This window comes from Lottia gigantea (genome assembly GCF_000327385.1).
Source record: "Lottia gigantea unplaced genomic scaffold LOTGIsca_207, whole genome shotgun sequence".
NCBI classification, from domain to species: Eukaryota; Metazoa; Mollusca; class Gastropoda; family Lottiidae; genus Lottia; species Lottia gigantea.
In genome coordinates, this window is record NW_008708442.1 from 193,261 (window position 1) to 221,230 (window position 27,970).

The window sequence follows — 27,970 nt, forward strand, 5'->3', positions numbered from 1 at the left end:
TCTACTTTAATACCTCGATAAAGAATCGATTTTAGTCCACACCTTTCACAATAAATATAGTTATTGATATTGTTTGTCATCAAAACCTACACAGAGCCGTCTGCTAAAATATCAATATCGCCATGGCAACCTTGAATGCTTCGTCACTTTAAAGCCATTTTGAGCTACGCGTGATGATAATCTGTGAATAACAACACAGTTTATGTAAAACATTTGATAACATTTGTGTGTTTGGTTTTCGGATACGAAACGTTCATATTTTGATAACTTCCGTGTGTTAGAGGTTCAAAGGTTAAAGGTGATGTTCAGAAGGTCTATAGAGTTTAAAATTAGAGCAAATATTAAAAACATAGGGCGTATTTTGATACTGGAAAATGGCAGATAATTGTGGTATATTTTGTGCCATAGTTCATAAAGTACCAAGAACGTCGGATTTAAAGCCTTTCGTGAATTTGTGATTCCAAACCGATGCCTGTTAATAATGCCATTTTTGTTATTGGCCTAAGCGAGAAGTGACCTGAATTCAGCACGAGAGACAGGACATATTTTTCAATGATACATCCAAAAGGAAAGGAAACCTTTGAATGACTAATTGCTTAAAGTGACGTTACTGTGATACCACAAGCTGTAATACAGAGTTAATTATATTAGGAAGCGATCTTTGTGAATGAGACATTTTTAAAGCTTAATCCTGCAGGATTGAAACAAAATTTGTAAATAAACTGCCGACATGAATTTGTAAACAGTTTCTGTGTGATACTGATATGTCTGGCGTATTAGCAAATTGCTACTTTCAGTGTGGTTCAAACTGCCAAATTTTATTATGGATAATCTGTCATGCTAAATTGTAAACAAACGGGCGATTTTGTTTTGTCAACGAATTGCCAATGTTGATGTTCTTACAAATTGCCAATGTTAAAGTGGCAACGAATTGCTCACGTTAAAGTGATCACGAATCGTCAACGTTAAAGTGGTAACGAATTGTTTAAGGTGTAGACGTTTATGATATATAAAAGTATACAAAAGATTGTTAAATTCGAATATTTATATTCTGAATAGTGCTCGAAATACTGAGGTATAAAAATCATCGTGTGAAAGTAAACAGTTGAAGGGGAGTAGCCTAACTCGCATCGTACAATTTGTTGAGCATTTTCACCAGAAGTAATTACCTTTGGACCTTATTTTTGTTGTCTAAGAACGTATAAAAATATTGACATGATTTGCAAGGGAAATGACACCGTTGTTGATGTAATGTTTGATGTTTTATGTAATGAATTCATAGAAAATCGAAATTCCGTTACATATTTGTATTCTATCAAAAAAAATGCTAACTGCTGTTATAGACGTATTTGGAAAACTACGATTTAACAAAGACTGTCTTTAAAAGAAATGTGATGATATAGCAGTGGGGCCATTGTGTTTCTGTGACCTAGACCAGTGCTTTTGTGAAATATCACAGGACGTAAAACATCAAACATCTTTGGCATATATAAGTGATATTGTTCGAGCAATACCCTTTCGCTTTGAAAGACTCATTGAAATTTAAAGATGGATAAATCTAAGAAAGGGTCTAGACAAGGTCCAGTTAAGCCACCACGAACCAATTTGTTCCGTGCAAGAAGCTACGAAAACATGCTTGCGTTTTCTGCAGCCAATTCCCGATTATGGGAAACACGATTGGTAGCTACCGAAGCTTCCAAAAACGAATATAAAACCAGTGCCCAGCGTTTGGCAAACCAAAATGAAGATCTCAACTCCTTATTGGTTAAAAACGAACGTGACACCATTGATGTCATAAAATACCAGAAAAACAAAATGTCGGATCTTGAAAAGGAGCTTCAGGGTGAGAAGGAGAAAGAAAGGAGCCTGAAGAAAACGCATCGCCAGGAGACGGAAAAAATAATACAAGATTTTACCAAGCAAATCTGTCATTTGGATGAAAAGTTGAAGGCCAAAAATCAGGAGGTTAATTTGCTCAAAGATGAGCTCAAATTTGCGCGGGAATTTCGAAAAAATCGGCGGGAAATGTTATCAGAAATTGCAGAACTGAAAAAAACTCTCGAAATTTCGAATAAAAGTCATCAATTGGAATTTTCGAATCTGGAAAAGAAATTCCTTACGGAAAAATGTCGGTTGGAAAAAGAAACGAAGTCGAAGATGATGGAAATAACTGAAAAGACACAGAAGGAAGCCATTAGCAACTTAGACGAAGCAACAAAGTTGGTTTTCAAGGACAATGTCAGACTAAAGGAAGTGCTTGCCATGGAAATTTCCGAAAATGAACGCTTGCTAAAGTCAAATGATTTTCTTACCCAAGAAAATAAGGAATTATTCGAGGAACTGTCGACAAAAAATATGACACTTAACAAACAAATGGTACAAGCGAAAATGGAACACGAAAAATTAGCGACAACAAAAGGCAAAGTAGGAGTTTTGGAAAATTCTTTAACACATATCATCAGGGAATTTGATGAGGAGAAAAACAAAATGGTTGCTACTTCCGGTAGCGAGGTGCTGTCAATCAAAGAAGAACTAGAGCGTCTGCAAAGAGTACTTGAGCTCAAAACCCGAGAAATGGCTAAAATTAAGAAATTGGCCAAAACAATACTTGAGCAAAGAACGGAAGTGGAGGGTTTTTTCATGGACGCTTTGGATCACGTGAGATTGGAAATAGCCAATACGAAATCAAATTGGAAGTCACGTGGTTGTGTTTCGATGTCTGCATTGGAAGAAACAGAAACTATAAATAACCTACGTCGGGTCAAAGGTCAAGTTGACATCAGTGACCTGACCTGGCTTCAAAAAGAACGTGTATTACGACTTCTGTTCGCTAAAATGAACGGTTATTCTCGATACACCACAATTAAGCTACCTACCTCCACTAAAGACCAACCAGTGGAAGTGAGTTCTCAAGTCGAAGTCACGGAATCATCTTTTCTAGATATGAAAACATTTCTTTCCGATTCTTAATAAAAGAAAATGTATCCTCAAACATTACCTGTTATGTAAATTGTGAACTCTCTGAAAGGGGTGTATAATTGGCCCGTCATACCTCTAAAACATACTATATTGCTTTTATGCAAATTACGACGTAGATGAACCAAAAATTAAGATTAAATTATCGTCAGTAAGCAGATAGGAGAGGTTATTTTTGTTTTCTATTGTGTATATAAATATCATTGTATGTTAACGGAATACAATTTTATGGTTTACTACTTCTAAATTTTATTGTACACATCATTTCAACAATTCACGTTGTCATCGTCAGATGAAATGTAAATTGTTGAAACGTGTGACATAAGTAAACCATGATTTTTCTTCCGTTATTTAATGTCACCGCTAGATGTCGCTAAAGGTTTATTTAGTCTATTTTGTCCTTTCTTTCAATGGTCTGTCAAATTAGCCCAATCATCAGCATGTAAGTAGGACGTAAAACTCCATTTCATTTCTTTCTATAGTTGAATATTTTATCAGCATTATTCTAATGTGATAAATTTTCCCACAAATGGAAATACACGTAGTACTTTACATAGTTATTAAATATGAATATCATACTTCAGGTTCGTCTCTGATTAAATATAACAGATTTCTGTAATGTATGTTACAATGAAAATAAATGAAGGAATACTGTCTGTGATTGTTATCTACTAAAGACGAAGTGGCATTTCCATTCTGATACGGGTGGCTGAAACTGAATGATTTATCGACTAGGCAATATAAATAGTTAGCCGACTGTAATTTGGAATGTAGGCCAAAGTACAAATTCAAATAAATTTACAATAAGAACATCTAAGATTCTCAACTAAGGATCCTTTCTACCAGCTAGTCCTCTTGGCATTTATCTTTCTTGGCATTATTTGTAGGCCTGCCCATTTTCAGCTGGGGAGTGGGATTACGACTGACTTATTTAAGGTCATTGGACTTTAATCGAGATTAGAACCCATAGCCATCAATTGTTCGACGTAATCATGCAAGTGGAGTCCTGTAAAGACCCACGCTCTAACCAACTGTGCATTTGCCCCCCTTGAAAATTGGTTTGTATTACCCGATTGTTGCCTACCCGATAAATTACGATTTTTATCTGTTTTGCCTAAACATAACTATAGTGTCTCATGTGTGTCTGCTGAACAGTAACAATACACACAGCTCAAATCTCCATCAATCACCCGGAACGACTTCGTGACTCTCTATTCACTTCAACACAATCATTAGGACAGCTGTATTTCCATGTAGAATTTCAGTGTAATTAAATGTAGGGCGTTGTGGTGCAAGTTGTAGACCCTACGTATCGCCACATGCCTCCACACTCCCAAGCACTGATTTAAAATTTGATGAGAATACTCAGAATAGGGTCTAGAACATCATCCTGTCGTATTTTAGTGGATAAAAAAGAGATCATAAAGAGGTACATAAGTGAAGTAGCGCCGAGACAAGTGAGTTAGATGATTTCTCGCAAACTTGCAAGTCTACTGCAAGGTTCATGTTTTAAGATGCTAAGGGAGATAACTGATTTCGAATAAGCACATTTAGCACACGGCGTCAGATATTTAGAACCATGCAGTAGCTTGATATTCATTAGGCCTACTTGTCATGACAAAAATCAATTCATTATGCGATTCATGGGTTCTATGGAAATTGTTCTAAAAATAGTATAATAAATGCTTATGTCTCACTGCTAGTCAAAAATCGAAGTCCGGTGTTAGGCTACTAACTAATACAAAAGGTCTTGAGTCTGTAAGTGTTCTAATTTGGTGTAAATTGACTGGACTAAAACGAATTGGCGGAAGTGGCGAAAGCACAAGTTTCTGGACAATTATTAGCATTCCTTCGTGCGGATATTGCCAATGTTATGACGTCATTGTACATATTCATCTGTATGAAACTTGCCAGGAGTTATTTTCGGTAGTACATGTATACGAACTATGTGCAAGATATTTATTCTGTAAAGTTTTACAGATAGCTGAAAATGACTACATCGCTGTATATAGTTCTTTTCATTGAATGGCATGTACTGTTTTTTTTTCTATATGCAGGTGCAACCAAGAATCCACTATGAGTCGACCTAGCACAGCCTCCAGTAGCAAAGACTCGCTTGGAATCGTACCGTTTGGATTTCATGCGAAGACTTCGTTTGACGCAGATGATGGTTTACGTTTACGCAGAAGCTTGACGTATGCAGTTAAAGAACGACCAAAGGACAATAACATTTGGAGGCGGCCACCACCGGATTTCCGTTACGAAGTCTTCGACCCGAATCCGCCGAAACGCAACACAGTAGATTCCATGAAGCCTTGGAACTATGGTACTATTCCATGCCAACGGGAAATATACACCAGAGAAAAACGGACACTATTACCGCTAATTCTAAACAGACACCATTCAGACGAAAAGGAGAATTTCAAGTTAAGGTTTCGCATTGATCGCCCGTTTACTGCGAAGAAAAAGTTTGTACGAGAAGGAATGAATGTGCCTGGTGAATATGAAACACCCAAACCATTCGATTTCAGAGACGTGAGTATTCCGTTTGATTAAAATTTCGATCCGTTTAATTAGCTTTTAATTAGCTTTTAATTTAAATTTAGTCATTAAAGAGGCCCTCTTGAACATTCGTCCGTTTGATGACACCGTCAACCAATCAGATTTCTGCACTGTCCAAAGCTGGAAATTTGTGACGAGAACAAAAGGTGCATTCAGAGAAGCATTAGACACTGAATGCGCCTATTGTTCGCGTCAAGAAATTTGGTTGCCTGGCGGAGTCATCAAAACGGTTGAATGTTCAAGGGGGGCCTTACAATTCAAAATGTAAGGGAAATAGATTACAAAAAATTCCTGAATGCACACTACATGCCACAAATAACTTCTAATTTTCACAAAATATTAAGGGAAGATATCCCATTTAGACGCTTTAGGGGAGGCTTGCACCACGCAGCTGCTGAAATTTCAATCTCAACCTCGACGGTTCAGTCAGTCTGCCACCTTTTTGTACCTCCAGTCTAGGATGGCTAGTGCGGCCACTATAATCCGATAGATTGAAAACGTGACTCTGGTCACTCAAGCTTCTTCTCATGGCTCTTGCAAAATACCCCCTTCCCACATATCAAACATCACTCACAATTAGCAATAGTTATCTCCCTTCATGGGAAATTAATTTCTGTCTAATTCGTAGGGTGGGTTTCAAAAGCCAAGATGCACTAAAATGAGAAAGGATAGAAGATTTTGAAAGTAGTCAATTTGGCGTCAATATTATTGAATCAAAATTATTTTAAAAATGAAATGGAACAAAATGAATATTTCTTTCTTGCTGTAAGATATTTTTCTTCACATTTTCTGATTCAAAATCATACTCAAAACAATAATCCATTTTCTCCTCCCTAATTCGTACATTCAAACGAAAAACAATTATATTTTTCATGTATTTTGTTTCAGTATCCGTCATTAAAATCACTTGGTTTAGATGAAATGGATTTAGCTGAAGAACGGGATCCCTACAACATCAAATTTTATTCTCAGCGACTTAACGTCAGTAAGTAACTTGCCCTTTTTCAAATTTCAACTCTATAGGGAACCTATTCACAAAAACTGACTTGAAATGAAACAAATGGAGTTTTACTTGTCTGCACCTTATGGGCTGATGACGTCATGCAGTGTGCAATGGGAGAAAATTTGCCGGAACAGCGACTTTGCCTACTTCTTTTATATTTCCAATTATTGAAGGATCTTTAACGTTCACAGCCTGTAGCAAATGGGATCTCAATAACAAAAGTTAAATGATTGTACATGTTTCCAATTTTAAGAGTTAAAAAAATAACCAGTACAAGCAATTCCGTCACTTATAGAATATTATAATATAATAATTATTTTTTCAGTAAGAGGACTAACTGCATCAGAAGCCGAGTTTTTATCAGCCGAATTCCCCGAAATGGCGCCTCCTCTACAACGCCAGCCTCGTTATGATCCTAGTTTGATACTCGAGAGGGGGACATATCCACCTCGTGACCCCGTGTTTACGGTAAGTTACAAATACAAACTAGAATTCGAGATATTTATTTATTTATTTATCAATTAATTAATTTATTAATTTAATAATTTATTTATATTCTTTTTTTTTGTCTGCCTTGAACGATTACACTACACTACAAAATTCCTTTCAGAGACATCGACGGAGAAATCGCCAAGCCCACAGTGCATTTATGGAACGAGTTGAAAAAGATTTAACAACCAAATGGAATAAAGAAAAACTTGATAAATTGATCCAAGAGCAGTCTTCTTGACATGTACCTTCCTTTTTTTAACTTCATCTGCGCGCTTTTAGAGGATGGAGGACCGACCACGAACCGATCGGAAGTACATATAAATATGCACTTTCACTGTGTTAAGTGTGTTCAAGAGATACTGCCTCTTAGAATGCACATAAAATGAAACTTTGGAAATTTGGTCGATAAGAGTATATTTTCATCAGTGGGCTTACCTGGTGTCTGAAATAAACAGAATACCTCTATAATCCGATAAGCCCATTTAACAACGTAACTTTTGAAAGCGTTTTGTCAAATTCCTTATAGCAGGATCATTCTTGCCATCTATGAAGTTCCGTGTACATATATTAATTACTGTTACAAACCTGTCATTCAACGCATCCTTCAGCCCAGTTGTACAGCTTTGAGGCTTTAGAGCTTTAGACCTATTTCAGTCAGGTTACAAGCCGAATTCAATCCAATTCAATCAATATAGTTACAGTAGCTGGGTAGCTCTAAAGATGGATATATACTCTTAATGGCCATCTTAAGGTAGCCTTATATGCCTTTTAGAAAAAAAGACTAAATGTCTACATTTGCATTTATTTTTGTGTTTGTAAAATATATTGTTAAATAAATAACATTATTCTTATGACTTTCTGAGATAAATTTGAGGTTTGGGTTATTGGTAAAACTGTCATGAAGAAGGAATCCTGTCCTGTTTTGGGGCAAAAGTGTAAGAAATGTGATAAGCTGAATCATTCCCCTGTTAAATGTCCTATAAAATCTTATGGTTTTTCTGGTGTATACTATGATTTAACTGTTACGATAAATATAAACACTATCAGGAATAATCAAATCAGGACTTGATAAAATTGTTAAAGCTACACGAGATGATCCGGTTCTTGAATTGTTGTATAGTGTAATAAAAAACGGATGGCCTGCTACTAAAAGTCATTTGCCTAAAGAATACTCCATATTTTAGTTTTAGTGACGAACTTACTATAGAGAATGCTATTAATTTTAAAGGTAACTGTGTATTTAGCTCGTGAATGTATGTTTTGGCCTGGTGCATCAAACAACTTGTATCTGCCTGTGAAACATGTCACAAATTCGAAATATCAAACCAGAAGGAAACTTCGATTAGTCATGGGGTACCATAAGGGCCGTAACAAAACGGCAGTGTGGATCTTTTTGAGCTGTATAATATACATAGTAACATCTTTGACGTTGATCGTCTTTATGATAGGAAAAATGGAAGTATTGTGAATGAACTGAAATCTCATTTTGCTAGGTGTGTTTTTTCGTCATTTGAATTCAATCATTTTGCTGAAGTTTGGGACTTTGAACATATTACTAGTAATTCGTATAACAGTAAGTATAGCGGAAAGGCTGAAGGTTTTGTCGAAACTGCGAAACGACTGTTACCTAAACCTAGATTAGATTTTCGCAATAAGCGGCATTTAGTAATTGGACAATAAATAACTGGACACAATTATATGGATAACAATTACTTTAATAAATATCTTGCGACGTTTCGACGAATCCCCTCTTTTACTATATATTCGTATTGCTTTGCTATTTTGTATCATTTGATTAAGACGGAAGAACCTTCGTCGAAACGTCGCAAGGTATTTTATTGAAGTAATTGTGTCCAGTTAATTTAGTACTCGTTGCCTGTCAAGTCATTACTCCTTGAACCTCGTAATGTCAATCCTAAACTGGATCGTACGAACTCCAACGCCAGAAGGATAAACAATCTTCCTTTGACGTTGTTCGTATTAAACCCAAGAAAATTTGGAAAAAAATGGGAGGTAGACTAAATAAACGCTCTTATCTGAACTTATCTTAGAACTGATGAAGGTACTTTCAGACGCAATCGAAAAATACTTACGTCAAAAGCTGAGCTATCTTAAATTTTCTGCTCCTTATCCTGCTGATGAACACAGCGCAGAGGCCAATGTACAACATTCTCTTCCTGACCAGCAAGAAGCTGTACATCCTGATGTCGTAGATAATCCATCTGAAGAAAATCTTCCAGTTCAACAACCTTCTGCCCATGATCGAAATAATATGCGAGACAATATGATCACAAGTTCTGAACATCTCAGGCCCTATTTCCCCCTTTATGACAAAGACCTAACTTTGCTAATAAAAAAATTGCCCAAGTGTTGGGTCATTTCCTACAAGTTAGACCCCAAGAACTTGCAAAAACACATGAAACCAAAGTAAAAACAATTAGAGAAATAAATCGCCATACAAATGGAAAATTTCAAATACCTGACTTTACTAAAAATTCTGATTTACCTCAAGTGTGGGGTCCTTTCCAACTAATTAGAACCCAAAGACTTGAAAAAAACACATCAAAACAAAGTAAAAACAATAACATAAAAAATGGACATTTTCTGTAGGTCTACAGACCGAAAATGTCAAATACCTAACTTTGCTGAAAATCCCAATTCATCTCAAGTGATGGGTCTTTTCCTTCTAATTAGACCCCAAGGACTTGGAAAAACACAATAATATCTCATATCCAAATAAATTTTTATCTTCACGCAAAAGATTGAATACGAATGTTCTTTTTAAGAAATCCTCTTTCTTCCTCCATTTGGGGTTTTTTTATTCCTAATTTTGACTAATTTTTGGCCTAGATTTGGAATTTAATGAGAGATGATTAGAGATTTTTATGCGGAATAATTATTCTAAAAATATTCGTTTTGTGTGCAGTGACAGTCAAGCAGATATTGATAAATTGTAGTGGTCTACTTTCAGTTTGGCCAGCTCAAGATTTTCATGGTCATGATATATTGAATTATTGTCCAATAACTAAATATTCGTCAGACTTTCATGTGACATATTGGAAAGTTTTTAACGAGATTTCTGGAAAAAAAGTTATGGAAGGTTGAATCTCGTGATTTAACATGGAAACAGATGGCAACTGAATTACTGGTCCAGATCATAATTTTGATAGCTTCCCTTTTATAATAAAAGTTTAGAAAGGTGCAAAACGGATACTCAGCAAAAAATATCTCTATGAAACTAATGAAATTACATTATATACATTAAATATTGTAATAATATGAACACTTTAAGTGCAGTAGTCCCCTTTATACGTAATACGGATGCGTATTAGGGTCATTCTTTTTTGTTTTTTGTTTTTTTCATTTTCAAGTTAGTATGTTGAATTTTCAAGTTAGTAACTTGAATTTTCAACATACTAACCTGAAAATTCAAGATACTAACACATACTTGAAAATTCAAGTTGTTAACTTGGAAATTCAACATATTAACTTGAAAATTTAACATACTAACTTGAAAATTCAACATACACATTTGAAAATTCAACATTCTAGCTTGAAAATTCAAGTTACTAACTTGAAAATTCAACATACTAACTTGAAAATTCAGAATACTAACACATACTAACTTGAAAATTCAAGTTACTAACTTGAAAATTCAACATACTAACTTGAAAATTCAAGTTACTAAATTCAACATACTAACTTGAAAATTCAACATACTAACTTGAAAATTCAACGTACTAGCTTGAAAATTCAACATACTAGCTTTAAAATTCATGATACTAATTTGAAAATTCAACATACTAACTTGAAAATTCAACATACTAACTTGAAAATTCAACATACTAACTTTTTTTTTAAAAATTCAAAAAAAAAAAAAAATAAAATAAAATAAAATAAATGGCCCTAATACGCTTCCGTACTTTTAACTGGTAATTTCTTCTTTTTTTCAGTAATTGTTTTTAATTAGGTTTTAAGTGTTTTTCCTACTACCTGGGGTCTAATTAACAGGAAAAACTAAACTTTGAGCAAAATTAGGTTATTAATTATGTATTATTACGTTTAAGGTCGAATTCTATCGCTTCAGGTTGGGCTAATGATAAATGCCACTGACATTATAAGTCCCGCCTAATATTAGCCTAATCAGAAGAATATGTAGGGCGTAAATCTCCTTTTAAAACACTATGATAATCCAATAACGTTGACAAAAAAATAATCTAAAAAAAAAACAGCCATGCACGTCAGTTGACAGCTTGATTAAACATATAATAAGTGTCATTTACGGATGTTTACATGAACTAGCCATAAGAAAGTTGTTTTCAGTGTAAAATAAAACAGGACACAAATATAGAGATAACTTTTAAATGACGTTTCCGCAATGATACTCTTGTCCTTATGTGACAGGGATGGGGGTTTACGCCCTAATAAACAGAAGCCATGGAGCTTATGCACTAATTACATTTGCAACGACACTCTTTCGACGTTAAGGTGCCAGAAATTGGTACAAACGCCATCCCTACAAAAGTCATGAAGTTCCACTTTATCACTCATTTTCACAACTGTGGACAGTGGATGTTTATCGAGATTTTTAGGATCGTGAAATTTTGTTCGTAACCCACAGAAAAAAAAAACGGAACAAAAAGTATTATGATCTGTATATCATTCAAATTGTATTCACTCAGTTATCCCACAAATCATCCTGAACCTGAACTCCAACGTCTTGAGACTTCTTCCGAATTGGTACGGGTAATCTACTAACATTACGATATGTTTTCACGTGGTTAGCCTTGCCAGGGGATACTCTTCGAGTTCCAATATAATAAGCCTGTTTCGAGGCTTCGTATTTAGGCAGCACAGGCTCTGTAATGGGGGGCAACCCATGCGGGTAAACTATGTCCGCTAGATATTGTCTGTCATTATGAACTGGGATCAAAGCGGACTTGATGGTTCGTTCTTTACGTCTTTCCTCCTCGATTATCTGTTCCAATTTCTCCACTTTATCCTGAAGATCATTCGTACTCCGAATAAGATGTGGTTTCAAGCCGACTTCAATGTGCATATCAGCTTCGGCAAGATCGCGGCGAAATTGTAGCGTTGCTAACTGTCGTTCGGACGAATATCTCCGTAATCGATTGGATTCGTACAAAACTTTTTGTGTCTTGTATTCACGTTTCAACCGCTTTTTGACAGCTTCAACAAGTTTGTTGGTAATAATGATCTTCTCCTTTCGGAGCAGTTTCAGAGAGTCCTTGATGGATTTGATGCGGTCATCAAGTTCAGTGACTGTTGAAGACAGTTCAGTGGATCGTTCCTCGCGAGTCATCAGCTTTTGGAGTTCTTCACTGTCCTTTTCTAAAGTAGCTTCATGCTTTTTGATATCGTAGACTAGTTTTGAAAGTCTCTCGGACATTCGATTTTCCAGACTCATAATCTTCTGCAATTTTGATGATAGATCACGTGATCGCTGATCATCCATGTGCATCCATTGTCTAGCTAACTTGGCTGCCATTTTGAATTTGAAAAGAATGTCTGGAATGTACCTCAAAAGCGTTTCAATTTCTTCGTCTGCGTTCAGATGCCGTACAACTCGTACACTTTCTTGACTTAAAAGATCGGTATCAATGGTCTCATCTTCGTCCATATTGAATTCCAGTTGCTCTTTGACAAAAGAAAGTTTCTGGGCAACCTTTTTAACGTCTGAGGTATCATAGAGAGATTTGATCTCTTTGAATTCATTAGTTAGAAGCATCAACGCCCTTTCAGACTGTACACGTAGACGCGTCATGGCTTCTGCGTCATCCAGTTCGTCATCTCCATTCTGCAACTCGTCAGCGTACGATACCACACGATTGTCCAAGCTTCCACAATCAGACATAATTCCACTTTCGTTACTTGTAAGGGAAAGATTACTGCTATATTTTGACAGCGAAGACGATGTTGAAAATGATGATCCCCTTCTGCCAGTGGGAACACTACCATGCGGTTGAAAATATTTGAATAACGGTATAAAAATGCGGCTGTTGAAGCTAATCCGAAGGTTCCTGAGATATGTCAAGAATTTACAAAACCACGTAAAATACTGCAGACACTTGCTCAGCTGTCGAGGAGTCTGTCTGGTAGACGGATGAGTAAAACGCGTCATTTCGTCGTCGTACACTTGTCGCAGTTGCCGTACACTGGTGATATCGTAAACGGAAGTCTGTTGCGAAAGCTGTCGCACCATGCTGTAGAAAAGAGTCACGTCGAATCTATCGAAGCACATCTCTACTCTTTCTTCAAACAGTTCAATTTGTCCATACATCAGGTCACTCCGTAATGGGTCGTCGGACGACAGGGCGTGTATCTAAAAAAGGAGTAGGAATTAAAAACGGGTGAATGAATGACTGATAAATTGTCTGGAACGAAAGTCACCTGGTAGATAGCATGAAATGGAGTTTTACGTCCTGCTTTCGTTCGTCAACGCCAAGTATTCGTTGAGGGACAATGCCAGGACAGTGATATTAGATTCACGAACTGTTTACAGATCACATAGTCGTTCTTACCTGAAATGATTCGCAGGAGAAGCTGGACGATATGGATCTGCAAAATAGAAAAATGGCATCTTTTAGTGGTATTTAGCTAGTCGGATAACCGAACACAAAAATATATCACCAAGGATAGTACTAAGACCCACTTTTCAATTCGAAATTCGTTAAAACACTAGTAGACGCCGCATCGTCTAGATGTCAAGGAAAGGCAACTCAAGATTTCGGTTCCTCATTGTTGTTTTGTATCGGATCGTTATACGGAGAGACATTGGATGAACACAAATTACTTGTGACATAATAGTGGACGGAAAGCCTTCGTTGATCACAAACAGACGTCTGTGTAAACATGGACTCCAAATGAAGGACAAGGGTACTACTTTTCTAAGCAGCTGGTCCCCACCAAATTTATCAATAGATCTGCGCCTCTGGGTTATAAATAAAAGACATATGAATTTTTATCCCTTAAAAAGTTCTTACAGTTAGAGCCCTGTAAATGGTGGGGCTTCAGAATTGAATAGTTTAGATATGTGATACCCCAAACGACAACCTAAAAGGAATTATAAAGAGGTTTTCTAGATTTTTTTTTATGTGTATCGGGGAGACTTAAAACATCTATTTGCACCATTCAAATGTTCAATCAGACGTCTGTTGTTCCTGCTATTCCACTTAAACCAAGCTTTTTATGACGTCACTAATTGCCAAGGGCTTTAAGAGGGCTACTCGGAAAAATGAAATTAAAACATACCTTTTCCGTTCCTTAGAAGAATGTGCTAGATTACCGGTCATATTGGAATCAACGTAAGTATAGTCCGAATAATATGTAATTAGTATGTCTTAATCTCACAAAGTTTGGTGTTCTGGGTTTCAGAATAAATTGGTCAAATTTGAGCACTAATTCATCTTATCCTCTCAAAAATGATCCTTTAGATATATCACCGACTCCTTCAACATTTTGAATATAAATCACAAAATTTCCGTAAAATTTTCTTTTTTGATCATCTGGGGTGCTTGAATTTTTTCGTGTCTACCACACTATGTTTGTACAATATAAGCTCCATTCTGTTCTTTTATGTTTTAAACCTAGATTTCAACCAATTAAATAGCCTTTCTTAAAAACGTATTGGTAGCGAATGAAATGGAACAATTAAACGCTCTAACAATGATATGGTTATTTGATGGTAACATACCGCTTGTTAACCCATGTCCCTACCATTGACAACGTAATGACTCTTCTGTCCCTCGTGGTAGGTACCTCGGGGTCAGTGTGCAACGGATTGAAACAATTTCGTCTTTGTTTGTATAAATAGATTCCGAAGGCTAGGGTGCGACTTGCACATTAAAAAATACTAGAGGATGTGACGACACACCGTCAATGAGAGCAAAAAAAATTAACTTTCAAAAATTAGCCATTTTTTGTAGCGATCCAAAAGTGATGTCAAAATGTGAACCAAAGTACAAATCTCAATAATTATCTTAAAGCCTTTCTGTATATAAAATATTCTGTAACTGTAGTTGCCAACCACAACCGATAGATTGGGTTCAATTGAAACAAGAATTATCTTGTAAACTTTAACTTCAACACTTCGCTAAATGTCCCTAGCAATAGAAACGAACGTATTTGGCGTGAAAAGATTTTTTTTATTCGATTGCTCTATTATAAGAATGAAGTATTTGTTAAATTTCTATAGCCGTGTTGTCCTTTTCTTAAGAAGTTTTTGTTAACGACGAACAAATGTGATTTTCTATGTCAATTTTCTTTTTAATAGGCCTATTTGTTGATTGAGTTGATATGGTATACGGGTATTTTCATGTTACAAGCTTACAACTTTTTAATAATTTTTTTTTGTACCATAAGTTCTGAAAGTAACACAACGCTTCAACAATTTTCGTAGTAATACGACTTTTATTCAATTTTTATTGCAATACAACGTTTCAAAAATTTACATAGAAATACAACAGTTACTTTTTAATAATTTACATAGCAATACAACGTTTCAACAATTTACATGCAATACAACGTTTCAACAATTAACATTGTTCTACAACGTTTCAACAATTTACATTACAATACAATGTTTCAATTATTTACTTAGTTATACAACATTTTACATAGAAGTAATACAACTTTTCTCCAGTTAATCTAGTAATAAAATGTTTCCAAAATTTACATAGCAATACAACTTTTATTCAATTCATATAGTATTACAACGTTTCAACAATTTACATAGGCCCACATAGTACATGTAATACAAAGTTTTAGCAATTTACATAAACATAAATACATTAACACCTTCCTTTTAGAGATTCCAACCAAAAATAATTCAAATTCTGGTTGTAGATTTTCAACTGTAAAGCAAAATTTAAATTGATAATTTGTGTCATTTAATGGCCCGCCCCAAAAATAAGCCACTGTGCTCTCAATATTAGAAATGTTGCACACCTCTGACACTATGATTGCACACCTCGATTTTCAATCGTGGAGGTAGAAAAAATTTATTCACACTAAAATGGCGGGTAGTCATCAAAAAATAAAAAAAAGTGTCAACATGGTCAATGCAACTTAATATTGAAATCATTGTCTTCACTCCGGAAGAAAATTAAAGTAATACTTTGATCTTGTTTTGATTTTTCAACTTTAACAAACTGAAAGAACCCAGTGCCAAGTTAGTAACAACAGAGTTCAGCTTCAGACGACAGTTAATTTTTGCTTGTTACAGTGATCCGTCAACTTCGTAACATGTTTCGAAATTGAACCATTTTGTCCATGTTATGTTTTCTTTACATTCCAGCTTTCAGGAAAGATGACCAATGATATATAAATAATTTTCAATGTGACTGGTTCTTGATAGATAAAATGTCTAGTGTTAGTGAGACCTTAATAAAGAAATTGACCAAATTACAAGACGAAGTAACTGTGTTATTGTCCCAAATTACTCCAAATGCCATGTGCAATACTGACAAAAAGGCGTGTAAATTAGCTGACACGATGTTGAAGGATGTTGATCATATAAAAGATGTTGTCGACCGACTTGAAATTGTTGATTTTCAAAACAATTTAAACTATTGCGAGGAAAATGATTTGAAAGATACCGGTAATGACAAATCCGAATATTTGAGTGATTTTTATAGTGATAGTGAAGATGATGGTTTAAAGGACGAAACTTCAAATAAAAAATTTAACCATGGTTCAGAAAACAAGAGCTTAAAGCCACCAATATCACAACATGAAAAAGAGAGCTTAAAGCCAACAATATCGAAAAATAACAAAGAGAGCTTAAAGCCATTGGTATCACAAAACAAAAAAGATGAATCTGCAAGTTTCAGAAAATCAAATAATTCGACCAAAATCAGTGAAGACTGTGATGCAGAGAGCGAAGTGAAAAAGGTTTCAGTTGTTACAGACAAGAAGAAAGATGTGATCTTTGTGGGTTAACCATCAGTGTCAAGCTATTACCATCTTTGTCTAATGCCTTAATTGGAATAAGCACCTTTCTTTTATTTATGTAAGCTTGTAAACACAACAATTTTAGATGGATTGTATGTTTGTGAATACAGCCAATCATCACAGAGTCATCAACAGAATGTCTTAATGATGTTTACAGTCTTTCTGTCAAGGGCTATGGTTGGTTGTATTCGCTTGGGTACAATCCAATCAAATGCTGCATTCCGTGATATGAGAAAGGTGTACGGTACATGTAGCTATTTTAGTAAAGGTATGAGACGAAGTTTGTGATAGCTTGAGACAAGTTGCATGGCATTGTAGGTTTACATGGATATATGATACTGTCTTGGATTTAGATGCCCATAATATATTATATCCTATAGCCTATAGGTTCTGTTGCAATGCTGATATGGGCCAAGATAATGTTGATTATGTGGCATAAAATTTTTAACATGAAAATAAATTTTTATCCCTTCTAGCAATATGTTTTTATATGCTCATATTGTTATAATTTGCACAATGAAAAAAAAATGTTGAACATCACATCCAATTTAATTCAGAAAGTGATACAAGTGGAACAAGGAATATTCAAAAGTTAAAATAGCACATTTTTTTATGATTCTTTAGAGATTAGTTGATGATTGTTTTGATGATGAAAAGGATATTTTTGATGATGATGATGATTTTGATGATGAAATGTTACGAGAAATCAATGATGCAGAAAAAAGTTTCCTAGAAGAAGAGGAAATGGAAGCTGAATTTGATGAAGATGCAGCAGGTATGTTATGTATCAGAATAAAACCATCTACCATGCCAGAACCACAGAGGTCTGACTGAAAATTGGAATGGTTCAAATCAATGCCATCATTGTCCCCCATTACATATAAAAAGTTAAGAAAAACCTGTTAACAATCCAAATATTCAAAAAATGAATTTCATGTCAATTGTCCTTTTTACTTTTTTGAAAAAAATTTAATATGAGTAATTGCCCCTGCTATTTAAAGAACATTCAACTTTTTAGCTCGCAAACACTCTAGGATATGAACAAAATTATTAATTATGACTTAAGGAAGAATCACTTGTAAATTACAAGGTTTCTGATTATGTTTGATATATTTATCTTGTACTGGATATATCTTATATTTTAGATGATGAAAACCAGCCGACAGATTTGTCATATCTGAAAAAGTTGAAACAATATTTTGGTTATTCCAAGTTTAGACCGTATGTATGACCTCATGATTCTTACTTATGCTTTGATCTAGTAGGTCTAAAACTGCTGCTGATGGTTATAAAATTACCTTTTTTCAATTCAATGCTTCAATTTTGCAGTTTGTAAGAAAGAAAGACCATATTTTACAAGGATCTTGTCAATTTCCTGTATCCATTTACAGCTAGGTCAACTAAAATAATGAGGAAGGAAGACTTACTTAGGGTCACTAGACTTCCACTTGCTAACCAAGATTAGAACCCAGGATCACAACTTGTTTGAGGTACTGAAGCAAATGACAAAGTTCCAAGTCTTTAACCAACTGTGCTTCAGCAAGTTGGTAAAGTTTAAATGTAAACTCTCGATGTGGAATCTTGTGACACTGTGATCTTTTGACGAACGTTTTTTTAGTTTTGGAATCTGCCAATTTTATTCAATTTGATTGTGTGATCATTGGAATTGATAAGGCCTTGATTATTGAATACAAACTTGACAGATCATTATGGTTCAGGTCGCTCTTTGTTGAGTTTTACAAAGCTGCTGTGTGGATGTATGTTTACCTTGCCTAGCAAGATATCATTATATTTTATTTTTGATTTTTTTTCTCAGAATGCAGTGGAAGATTATTAATTCTGTTTTAAATGAGAAAAGAGACAATTGTGTTATCATGGCTACAGGTTGGACTATACTTTTTTTTTTGTATTGTATATCTCATATCTATTGTATCATCTCATGCCACAGACACATGAATTGGATATACAAATATCAAGGAAATAGCTAGTTTGGAAATGGAGAGGATCGAGTGAGTGTGTGATAGCACATTGACCTTGAATAAGTCATCTTCACGCATAATTCCCGTCGACCCAACTTTATATGGGTGCAGATAAGGGTTTGGCCTAGTACCAGGTGGTAGAAAGATATAGGCCTAGTTGTTTCTTTCTATTTTTGCTACTGTCAAGGATTTGGGTATATTATTCTTATCAGGTCAATTTGTTGGAAAAAGGGTTGATTTCAGACTAAAAATTTCATAATATTTTGTATTTTGCTTTTAGGTCATGGTAAAAGTCTCTGCTACCAATATCCATCTGTTTATACAGGAAGGACGTCAATAGTTATTTCCCCTTTGATATCTCTAATGGAAGATCAAGTCCTTGGCCTCAAGTAAGAACGTGTTCCTTTATATGGCTACAGTTCTCACAACTATTTTCTCTCTTTATGATAACAAAATGTTACGTTAAATAAAAGATACTGTGAATTCGACGGTAGTCTAGACTATCCAGGCCATTATTAGTATTCTGTGCAATTGTTGAAAATGACAATTGAATTAAATTGAACTTGAACTAGACTTTTAAACAAACTTAACTAGAAATTTCTCAATTTCAGGGCATCTAATATCCCAGCATGTTTATTGGGTTCTGCTCAAGAAAATACTGCTAGAGTGAAATCGGAATTACTCAGGTAGGATAACTAAAGTTCTTGCAATCAGTTTGACAAGAAAAGTAATAACCATTAAAAGTATGTGAACCCTAGCCCACTTTATTTATTTTGTGTCTTACAGAGGTGAATACAGGCTACTGTATATTACTCCAGAATTTGCCTGTAGTGGTACTGACATCCTCAAAACACTTAATGATGAAATAGGTAAGTAGGATTCCAACCTAAACATTTATCTGCCTGATCACCATCTTCACAGTGTAAAGCTATTATGAAATTCATCCTATACCTTGACTGCAATAGCCACCTTCCTTGTATTACAGAAGTTTGTAAATGCAGCAATTTGTGTGGACTGTACATGTCCAGGTAATCAGAGTATTTGACAGAAAGTCTGTAAACAATGTTAAATGATTGGCTGTATGTGTATTGCTTAGTGTACAATCCAACCAAATCACTGCATTCCGTGCTATAGAAGGGTGGCTATTGAAGTCAAGGTATAAAAAGAAGTATTTAGATAAGCTAGTGGATGAGATTATCATTTATTTCATCGAAAAGTCATTGAATTATTGCACTTGAAGTTTTTAATTTCACATTGATGATATTTTTAGGTATGGACTTGATAGCTATAGATGAAGCTCATTGTGTCTCGCAGTGGGGGCATGATTTTAGAAATGCTTATAGATCACTTGGTCAACTGAAGAAACAGTTCCCTCAGGTTGGCTACCCTTTTCCTTCGAACAAAAATCATGTTACGATATTATTGAGTGTGGCATGAATTAGTTTTCTTCTTTATTTTTATCTGTTATCAGTACAGAAGAGTAGGACTTAAAGCTCCATTCATTTCAGAGTGGTATCAGCGGGGTTAAATTTTTATTTGTATTTCTATATTCAGATGCAATTTAAAATGTTCCAGTAGTAAACCTTCAAATATACTATTTGATTTGATTCGCAGATTGTTGCGAGAAAATTGTTAATTTGGCTCATCATAGGAAATGTTAGATCGCAAAAGGGATAAATTTGAATCGCAAACTGCGATGCGGTATCACTTAAATTGAACCCTGGATATCAGATGTAAGCTGTCTATCTATTATAGATTCCCATAGTAGCCCTGACAGCAACAGCCACATTGGAAGTAAGAAAAGATATCTGTAGTTCTTTACATCTTAAAAAACCTACTGTAACATGCACTGGCTTTGATAGGTTAGTGTTTTCAATGTTTTTATTGGGAATGTTAGGGAGGTTTTAGTTAGACCATTGGGCAGATTTATTTTGCAAAAAGTGCCTGAAATTGGCTGGCTAAACAGATTTATTACCCAAACACCTAAAAATTAAACACCATGAAGTCATCTCCACAATGGTCAGGTTATTGCAAACTGTGTCTTATACCTTGACGGCAATGGCCTATTTTCTTCATACTTGGAAGTTTGTGAATGCAGCAAATTGATTGCTTGGTGCTCTAGAGAATACAGCCAATCTGAGCTCTCATCAGAAAATCTGTAAAAAATAATTACTCATTAAATTGAGGGCTCTGATTTGCTGTATTTTCTTATATACAATCCAATCAAAACGGCGACTGTGAAACAAGAAAGTGGGCCATTGCAGTCGGGGTATGAGACGAAAATTATGTAATTGTACCACAGTCGCATTCAAGTGTTGGTAGTTTTAGAGACTGATAAATTAAAGCTGAAATTGCCATTGTCTGTTTTCAGACCGAACTTATTTCTATCAGTAGCCAATAAAAGTAATATTATATGTGATCTGCGTACACAGTTAGTTCTCCAAGATAAAGTGCTAAGTTTTCAAGGGCCCACCATAATATACTGTCCTACTAAAAAATCTACCATGCAGGTTACTGAAGTGTTACAGGGTAAGTGCAGAATATTCTGAATTATAGGGTTTAGGCTACACCAATAGTATCTTGACAAATCTGGACCTACCTATTTCTTGGACGTGATATACGAACGGGATATTGCCATGTTTAGAGTCAGGCATAAGATTCACAGTTAGACCAACTTTTCCATTGTTATTTTTTGAGAATTTTCACCACGACAGAAGCCAAATTTAGTATAAGTTCTGGTAGGCCTATCTATACAAAGCTGAGCCATTATTGATTCAAGACATGGCCAGATATTCTACTATGTCCCTGTACACAAAATGGAAACTTAAAACAGCTGGGGATTTTCCCTTCTTTGTTCAGCTCCCCTTGACTAATTTTTGGTACCATGTGAGACAATTTAGTATCACATCCGAGGAACTGAAGAAGCCAGATTTGTCTGGCTACACCAAAAGATGTGATATTGTATCTCTCAAGAGTGCAGAATGCATTTCTTCAGTGTCGCCATCCAGAGCAGAAAAGGTGCACAATTCCAATTCATAAATAATCTAAATGTGAATGAAAACCATGTTATTAAATATTGAAAGTATGAAAGTCCCTTGTTTACCCTACCATGTTATTGAATATTGTAGGTATGAAAGTCCCTTGTTTACCCTACCATGTTATTGAATATTGTAGGTATGAAAGACCCTTGTTTACCCTATCATGTTATTGAATATTGTAGATATGAAAGTCCCTTGTTTACCCTATCATGTTATTGAATATTGTAGGTATGAAAGACCCTTGTTTACCCTATCATGTTATTGAATATTGTAGATATGAAAGTCCCTTGTTTACCCTATCATGTTATGGAATATTGTAGGTATGAAAGACCCTTGTTTACCCTACCATGTTATTGAATATTGTAGATATGAAAGTCCCTTGTTTACCCTATCATGTTATTGAATATTGTAGGTATGAAAGTTCCCTGTCTACCCTACCATGCTGGGCTATCTCTTAATGAACGGAAGAAAGCACATCATCAGTTTGTGAATGACCAAGTTCAAGTAAGCTACTTATAAACAGTTTTACACATCAAGGGAATTTAGAGGGAGAGTTGGTAGCAATATTCTTTGTTATATGATATTAAAATTTCCTGTCAGATGTTAATGGTTCCTGTAGTTATAGAAATGCTATGTATATACATGTATATGATGTCACTATTGCAAAAGCAATATCTTAAGGCCTTTGCACTAGCTATGCAATAAAATGCTATGTTTAAGTGGAATTGTGAGAATCACAGTCGCATGACTGAATGTTGGAATTGTGCAAATTGATGCTCTCAGTGTCCTTGATACACATAAAAAGTTTAGAAAACTTTCTTAACAAAGGTTCTTAAAATGGTTTGTATTTTTAGGTGGTTGTAGCAACCGTAGCCTTTGGTATGGGAATTGACAAACCAGATGTCAGGAAAGTCATACACTATGGAGGTAAGAATGTTGGCTCTTGAACACAAACTCCAGGTTTGAGTGTATAGTTTTCATAACTTACTTGGACTGTTCTTTTAAGTTAATTGATAGTTTGTGTCTGGTTCCAATCTGGAATTCTGAATGGATTAAAGACCTCTAATTAACAATTTGGTTTATATTTCTCAAAATGACTAAGGCCTGATGTATAAAGGGTTTTGATTTCTAGTAAAGATCAATGCCAAGAGGTTTTTCCAAGGATCCTTGTAAACCTAAGTTGTAATGCTTCTTGGAAATGGTTGATTTGTTCTTTGAGAATTATAATCAATGATTAGTTTGTCTACAATTTAAAACTCAGGTTGAAAGTGGTAACAGTCTTATTATCCAGGCTTTCATTGACTTTCACTCATGCAGGCATTATGAATGACATTATCGATAAAATTTGATGGATGGAACTTTGAGTAACAACATGATTTTGTTTTGACAAGCAAATATTACTGATGACATAAAGATGTAGATGGATATTAATTCTGCCTTTGATCTCTTCTGTAATTGCAAAAAAAACAACCTAATATTTTTATCTTAGTTCAGACTTCATCAACCTGACAAAATATAGGGCTAAATTCTGTTGTTTTCAGCACCAAAAGATATAGAGTCTTACTATCAGGAAATTGGTCGAGCTGGAAGAGATGGTTTCCCTAGCAACTGTCAGGTTTTCTATTCTGCTGCTGATTTTAATGTCTCCAGGTAAATGTAGGAATTTTCTATTCATACAACAAAACACAAACAAAACACAATGTATATTATATTATTTTGACTGGAGCTTATCTTGTGAAATTGACGCATATTGCAGATACACAATCCTCCTCAGAACAGATATTCAATATTAAACTTACGGTGAATGATCATTCTTTACTACCCAAGTATTTATCCATGAAAAATATAGTTTGGTTCAAAGACCAGCTGTAGACAAGATCCTGAAGAACCCAAGTACTATGTAAAATATAGTTGCCTGGTTTAAAGACCAGCTGGTAGACAAGATTCTCAAGAACCCAAGTAGTATGTAAAGTATAGTTGCTTGGTTTAAAGACCAGCTGGTAGACAAGATTCTCAAGAACCCAAGTAGTATGTAAAATATAGTTGCCTGGTTTAAAGACCAGCTGGTAGACAAGATTCTCAAGAACCCAAGTAGTATGTAAAGTATAGTTGCTTGGTTTAAAGACCAGCTGGTAGACAAGATTCTCAAGAACCCAAGTAGTATGTAAAATATAGTTGCCTGGTTTAAAGACCAGCTGGTAGACAAGATTCCCAAGAACCCAAGTAGTATGTAAAGTATAGTTGCTTAGTTTAGAGACCAGCTGGTAGACAAGATTCTCAAGAACCCTAGTAGTATGTAAAATATAGTTGCCTGGTTTAAAGACCAGCTGGTATACAAGATTCTCAAGAACCCTAGTAGTATGTAAAGTACAGTTGCTTGGTTTAAAGACCAGCTGGTAGACAAGATTCTCAAGAACCCTAGTAGTATGTAAAATATAGTTGCTTGGTTTAAAGACCAGCTGGTAGACAAGATTCTCAAGAACCCAAGTAGTATTTAACATATAGATGCTTGGTTTAAAGACCAGCTGGTAGACAAGATCCTCAAGAACCCAAGTACTTTGTAAAATATAGTTGCTTGGTTTAAAGACCAGCTGGTAGACAAGATCCTCAAGAACCCAAGTACTTTGTAAAATATAGTTGCTTGGTTTAAAGACCAGCTGGTAGACAAGATCCTCAAGAACCCAAGTACTTTGTAAAATATAGTTGCTTGGCACAAGGACCAGCTGGTAGACAAGATCCTCAAGAACCCAAGTACTATGTAAATTATAGTTGCTTGGTTCAAGGACCAGCTGGTAGACAGGATTCTCAAGAACCCAAGTCTTTATCCTTGTAGAATATGGTTGTTTGGCACAATGAATTGCTTGTAGACGGGATCCTCAAGAACCTAATATGTTATCCTTATTAAATATATAAAGACCAGATGGTAGACAGGATCCTTGAGAAATTGTTCTTGATAATATGGATGTTCCATTCTTTTCTATCATTTTTTTCTTTTCTATTTTTAGACATTTTATAAATGAAATCAGTAACGTCAAACATCAGGAACATAAAATGGAAATGTTACGAAAGTTGCAGCAATATTTAAGCACTACTGGCTGTAGAAGAAGGTAGCATCATTGTTTGTTTTAATTCGTAATTCTTAAAAGAAATTGCAAAAGGAACCATGAATTCTCAAGGGGAGCCATGGTGGCTAAGTGAGTTTCACATCTGCAGCATTAACCTACTTTTTTATTTCCAACTTTATGATTTCAGAATATTATTGGCCCATTTTGAAGGAAAAACTTTAGAAGATATTGGAGGTTCTGATAAATGCTGTGATAACTGCAGAAGCAAGTATGAACGATTCCATAATTTTTATAGGTTGAAAAATTATTTTGAGATATTTTGCCAACATAGGCATCTTACAATAAGAATTTGTGGAAAGTGATGTTTTTTAATTTAGAAATATCGTACTAAAGACTTTTAGTGATGGTACAGAGGTTTTTTAAAAATTATATTTGTAATAGTGGTTACATTTTTCAATCAGACGTCTGGTTCTTTCAATTATACTTACATTATGCATTTTATAACATCTCTGTCGCATAGTTATTAGCAATAGTAGCTTTTATGATGGTGATGTCATGAGACATTTACTTTCAGTGGAATTGCATGAACCAGACATCTAACTGAAAAATGTAATAGTGCAAATTGATAATATCAGTGTTCCTTATACACTCATATTAATACATAACTTTTTTTTTGTTAAGAATTTTACAAAGTCGTAACCAGAGTTCAACAGTAGGTTGGAATAAAACAGTGGACCTGACAGCTGATGTCCAAGATTACAGTTCAGAGGCCAAACTCTTCTATAATGCTATGGAGGTCAGTTCTATTGTAAATTAAGATTACAATTTTATTTTGTTAATATTTTCTTGATCTTCCTTCTGACAGATTTTGTACAAAAGTTGCTCTATGTTGATGTTCATTTCAACCACATGGTGTTGTCTGTCATCATTAACCCAAACTAGTTGGAAAACAATAGGCTGTCAAATTCATTTTATTCAGTTTTTGAAATTCAAGCTAAATTTTGTTCCATTGTAGGCTTTGAACTCACGATTTGGTATGACTGTTATTATACAATTCCTTGGTGGGTCGAACAGTCAGAAAGTTAGTAAATTTTACAATAAACCAGGCTACGGCAAGGGCAAGTAAGTAACCTGACCTGGTTCCTGTTACTCAGAAAATCTTATTAATAATTTTGTTGTAAGTATGGTATTTCTCAATGTAAAATTCCACAATTACATCAAATTATTTCCTTAAGAGTTTTTGATTAACTCGGAATGAAATTCGGTATGTGCATACATATTCATGAAACGAAGGTCAAGTTCAAATTGTTTTAGTTTATTGTATAGTTTACAGACAGTGTGTGTAATTTCTATAAATAGATTATTGGATGGAACAATAAACCAAGGCCCCATGTGTCTCAGGTTGTACACGTTAAAGATACTTTCCCAGTGGAAGGGATCGATAATAAGAATATGGTAATGCTGTTGTCAACTGCACTGTACCCTGCAATGGTACATTGCTGATTTTCAATTGATCTTATGAAACTGCTTTTATAAGATGCAATTATCTACATTCTTTGAAATGGGTAGGTTTATACCAAAGGAAGCTTGGCCATGGTTTAGATATGACTTGTTTCCTTTAAACAGTACAATCTTTGTTTAATTTTAGATTTTTGTTAAAGAATACTAACTTTATCAATAGATTTTAAAACTGACATGAATACAATTTTCAATACAAGAACAGAACCTGAAATCACAAAGCTTTGAAAATGGCATTTTGCTTACAACAGAATGCAGAAGTGGGCATATATTGCTGTGGTCCAATATCTTCAAAATATTTTTCGGTTTTACCATCCGCATGCCGTGGTGGGTGTATATTGCTGTGGTCCAATATCTTCAAAATATTTTTTGGTTTTACCATCCGCATGCCGTGGTGGGTGTATATGGCTGTGGTCCACTATCTTTTGTTTTGAAATTATATTGCAAACAATGATCATGCCAGTTGAAAATGGAAAATGAGAAGGCATGTAGGGCCTCTGTTTATCATCCAATAGCCAACTGATCGGCGCAGTAATATGCTTTTAAACATGTCCCAGAAATTCACAATTTAACTAGAATTGACTAGAAAGAGTCATATTTATTTCATTTTAGGCATAAAACACAGAAGTGGTGGAAAGCTTTTGGTAAGATGTTTTTAAGTAATTTTGTGGTCTATAATTTTCATCGGATATAATCGGACTGCCCTTTTAAACTCCATTACATTCAATAAATAATTTAGATGGCAATTATTTAAATTGAACTCAAACTATTTTGGTAGGTAGATGTCTGCTACTTTTCACATTATTAAAAAGATGTAGAACAGTAGGGTGTAAAACTCTATTCCAATTAATAAGGTGCATTTAATACTTTGAAAATGTGTTTTATTATTAATTAGGGAAATGTTTACTTGTGGAAGGATATTTAAAAGAAAAGGCCATAGAAGGAGGCTTTGGATCTACAATCGAAATTTCTAACAAAGGTTTTGATTGGTTAAATCAATCTACCTCTCAAGCAATCAAACTACAACCGTCACATGACTTGTTGAACGAAGAAAAGAATACCACAATCAAACCTTCCTTTAACATTACTGTCAAGTAAGTATACCTAGTTATAGAGTTGATAAAACCTTCCTTTAAAATCAATGTCAAGTAAGTATGTCTTGCTATAGAATTGACAAACCTTTCCTTAACATCACTGTCAAGTAAGTATACCTATTTATATAGTTGACAAATCCTTCCTTTAACATCACTGTCAAGTAAGTATGTCTAGTTATAGAATTTGACAAAACCCTCCTTTAGAATAAGAATAAAAGAAACAACTATATTTTACAAGGATTACATTTTAGGTTCACATGTAAGAAACCTT

At 34.8% G+C, this 27,970-nt stretch overlaps 5 protein-coding genes across 5 annotated transcripts; 3 read left to right on the forward strand and 2 right to left on the reverse strand.

Annotated features, from left to right (window-relative positions):
- Nucleotides 1-1,632: 1,632 nt before the first annotated feature.
- Nucleotides 1,633-2,970, forward strand: LOTGIDRAFT_143520 (hypothetical protein; the record flags this gene model as incomplete). The annotated part of the gene is made up of 1 exon (XM_009053995.1): nucleotides 1,633-2,970. The coding sequence occupies one exon, from the start codon at nucleotides 1,633-1,635 to the stop codon at nucleotides 2,968-2,970; it is 1,338 nt and encodes a 445-aa protein (XP_009052243.1).
- Nucleotides 2,971-5,052: 2,082 nt separating this feature from the next.
- Nucleotides 5,053-7,891, forward strand: LOTGIDRAFT_226853 (hypothetical protein; the record flags this gene model as incomplete). The annotated part of the gene is made up of 4 exons (XM_009053996.1): nucleotides 5,053-5,511; nucleotides 6,427-6,523; nucleotides 6,867-7,009; nucleotides 7,152-7,891. The coding sequence occupies 4 exons, from the start codon at nucleotides 5,053-5,055 to the stop codon at nucleotides 7,269-7,271; spliced, it is 819 nt and encodes a 272-aa protein (XP_009052244.1). The 3' UTR covers nucleotides 7,272-7,891.
- Nucleotides 7,892-10,487: 2,596 nt separating this feature from the next.
- On the reverse strand, nucleotides 10,488-10,877 carry LOTGIDRAFT_87368 (hypothetical protein; the record flags this gene model as incomplete). The annotated part of the gene is made up of 2 exons (XM_009053977.1): nucleotides 10,488-10,658; nucleotides 10,719-10,877. Coding segments are annotated over 2 exons (330 nt in total), but the record flags the coding sequence as incomplete, so codon positions are not given.
- A 398-nt stretch (nucleotides 10,878-11,275) lies between these two features.
- Nucleotides 11,276-14,618, reverse strand: LOTGIDRAFT_239221 (hypothetical protein). Its single transcript, XM_009053997.1, has 3 exons — nucleotides 14,306-14,618; nucleotides 13,576-13,612; nucleotides 11,276-13,376 (listed from the first exon to the last, which is right to left on the reverse strand). Exons 1-3 carry the CDS (start codon nucleotides 14,344-14,346, stop codon nucleotides 11,712-11,714), a joined length of 1,743 nt encoding a protein of 580 aa, XP_009052245.1. The 5' UTR covers nucleotides 14,347-14,618; the 3' UTR covers nucleotides 11,276-11,711.
- Nucleotides 14,619-19,320: 4,702 nt separating this feature from the next.
- Nucleotides 19,321-27,703, forward strand: LOTGIDRAFT_143542 (hypothetical protein; the record flags this gene model as incomplete). The annotated part of the gene is made up of 15 exons (XM_009053998.1): nucleotides 19,321-19,373; nucleotides 19,596-19,670; nucleotides 19,771-19,853; nucleotides 20,255-20,361; nucleotides 20,740-20,846; nucleotides 21,356-21,513; nucleotides 22,435-22,526; nucleotides 22,877-22,949; nucleotides 23,564-23,672; nucleotides 25,028-25,129; nucleotides 25,275-25,355; nucleotides 25,793-25,883; nucleotides 26,103-26,209; nucleotides 27,218-27,249; nucleotides 27,501-27,703. Coding segments are annotated over 15 exons (1,473 nt in total), but the record flags the coding sequence as incomplete, so codon positions are not given.
- Nucleotides 27,704-27,970: the final 267 nt, after the last annotated feature.

What these genes read in the sequence shown, in the direction of transcription:
- LOTGIDRAFT_239221 (XM_009053997.1), bottom strand. Translation starts at nt 14,346, where the DNA reads ATGACCGGTAATCTAGCACATTCTTCTAAGGAACGGAAAAG. An exon ending in TCTTCTAAGGAACGGAAAAG is followed by an intron (nt 13,613 to 14,305) that starts GTATGTTTTAAT and finishes TCTATTTTGCAG; the next exon opens with ATCCATATCGTCCAGCTTCT. An exon ending in TCTCCTGCGAATCATTTCAG is followed by an intron (nt 13,377 to 13,575) that starts GTAAGAACGACT and finishes CTCCTTTTTTAG; the next exon opens with ATACACGCCCTGTCGTCCGA.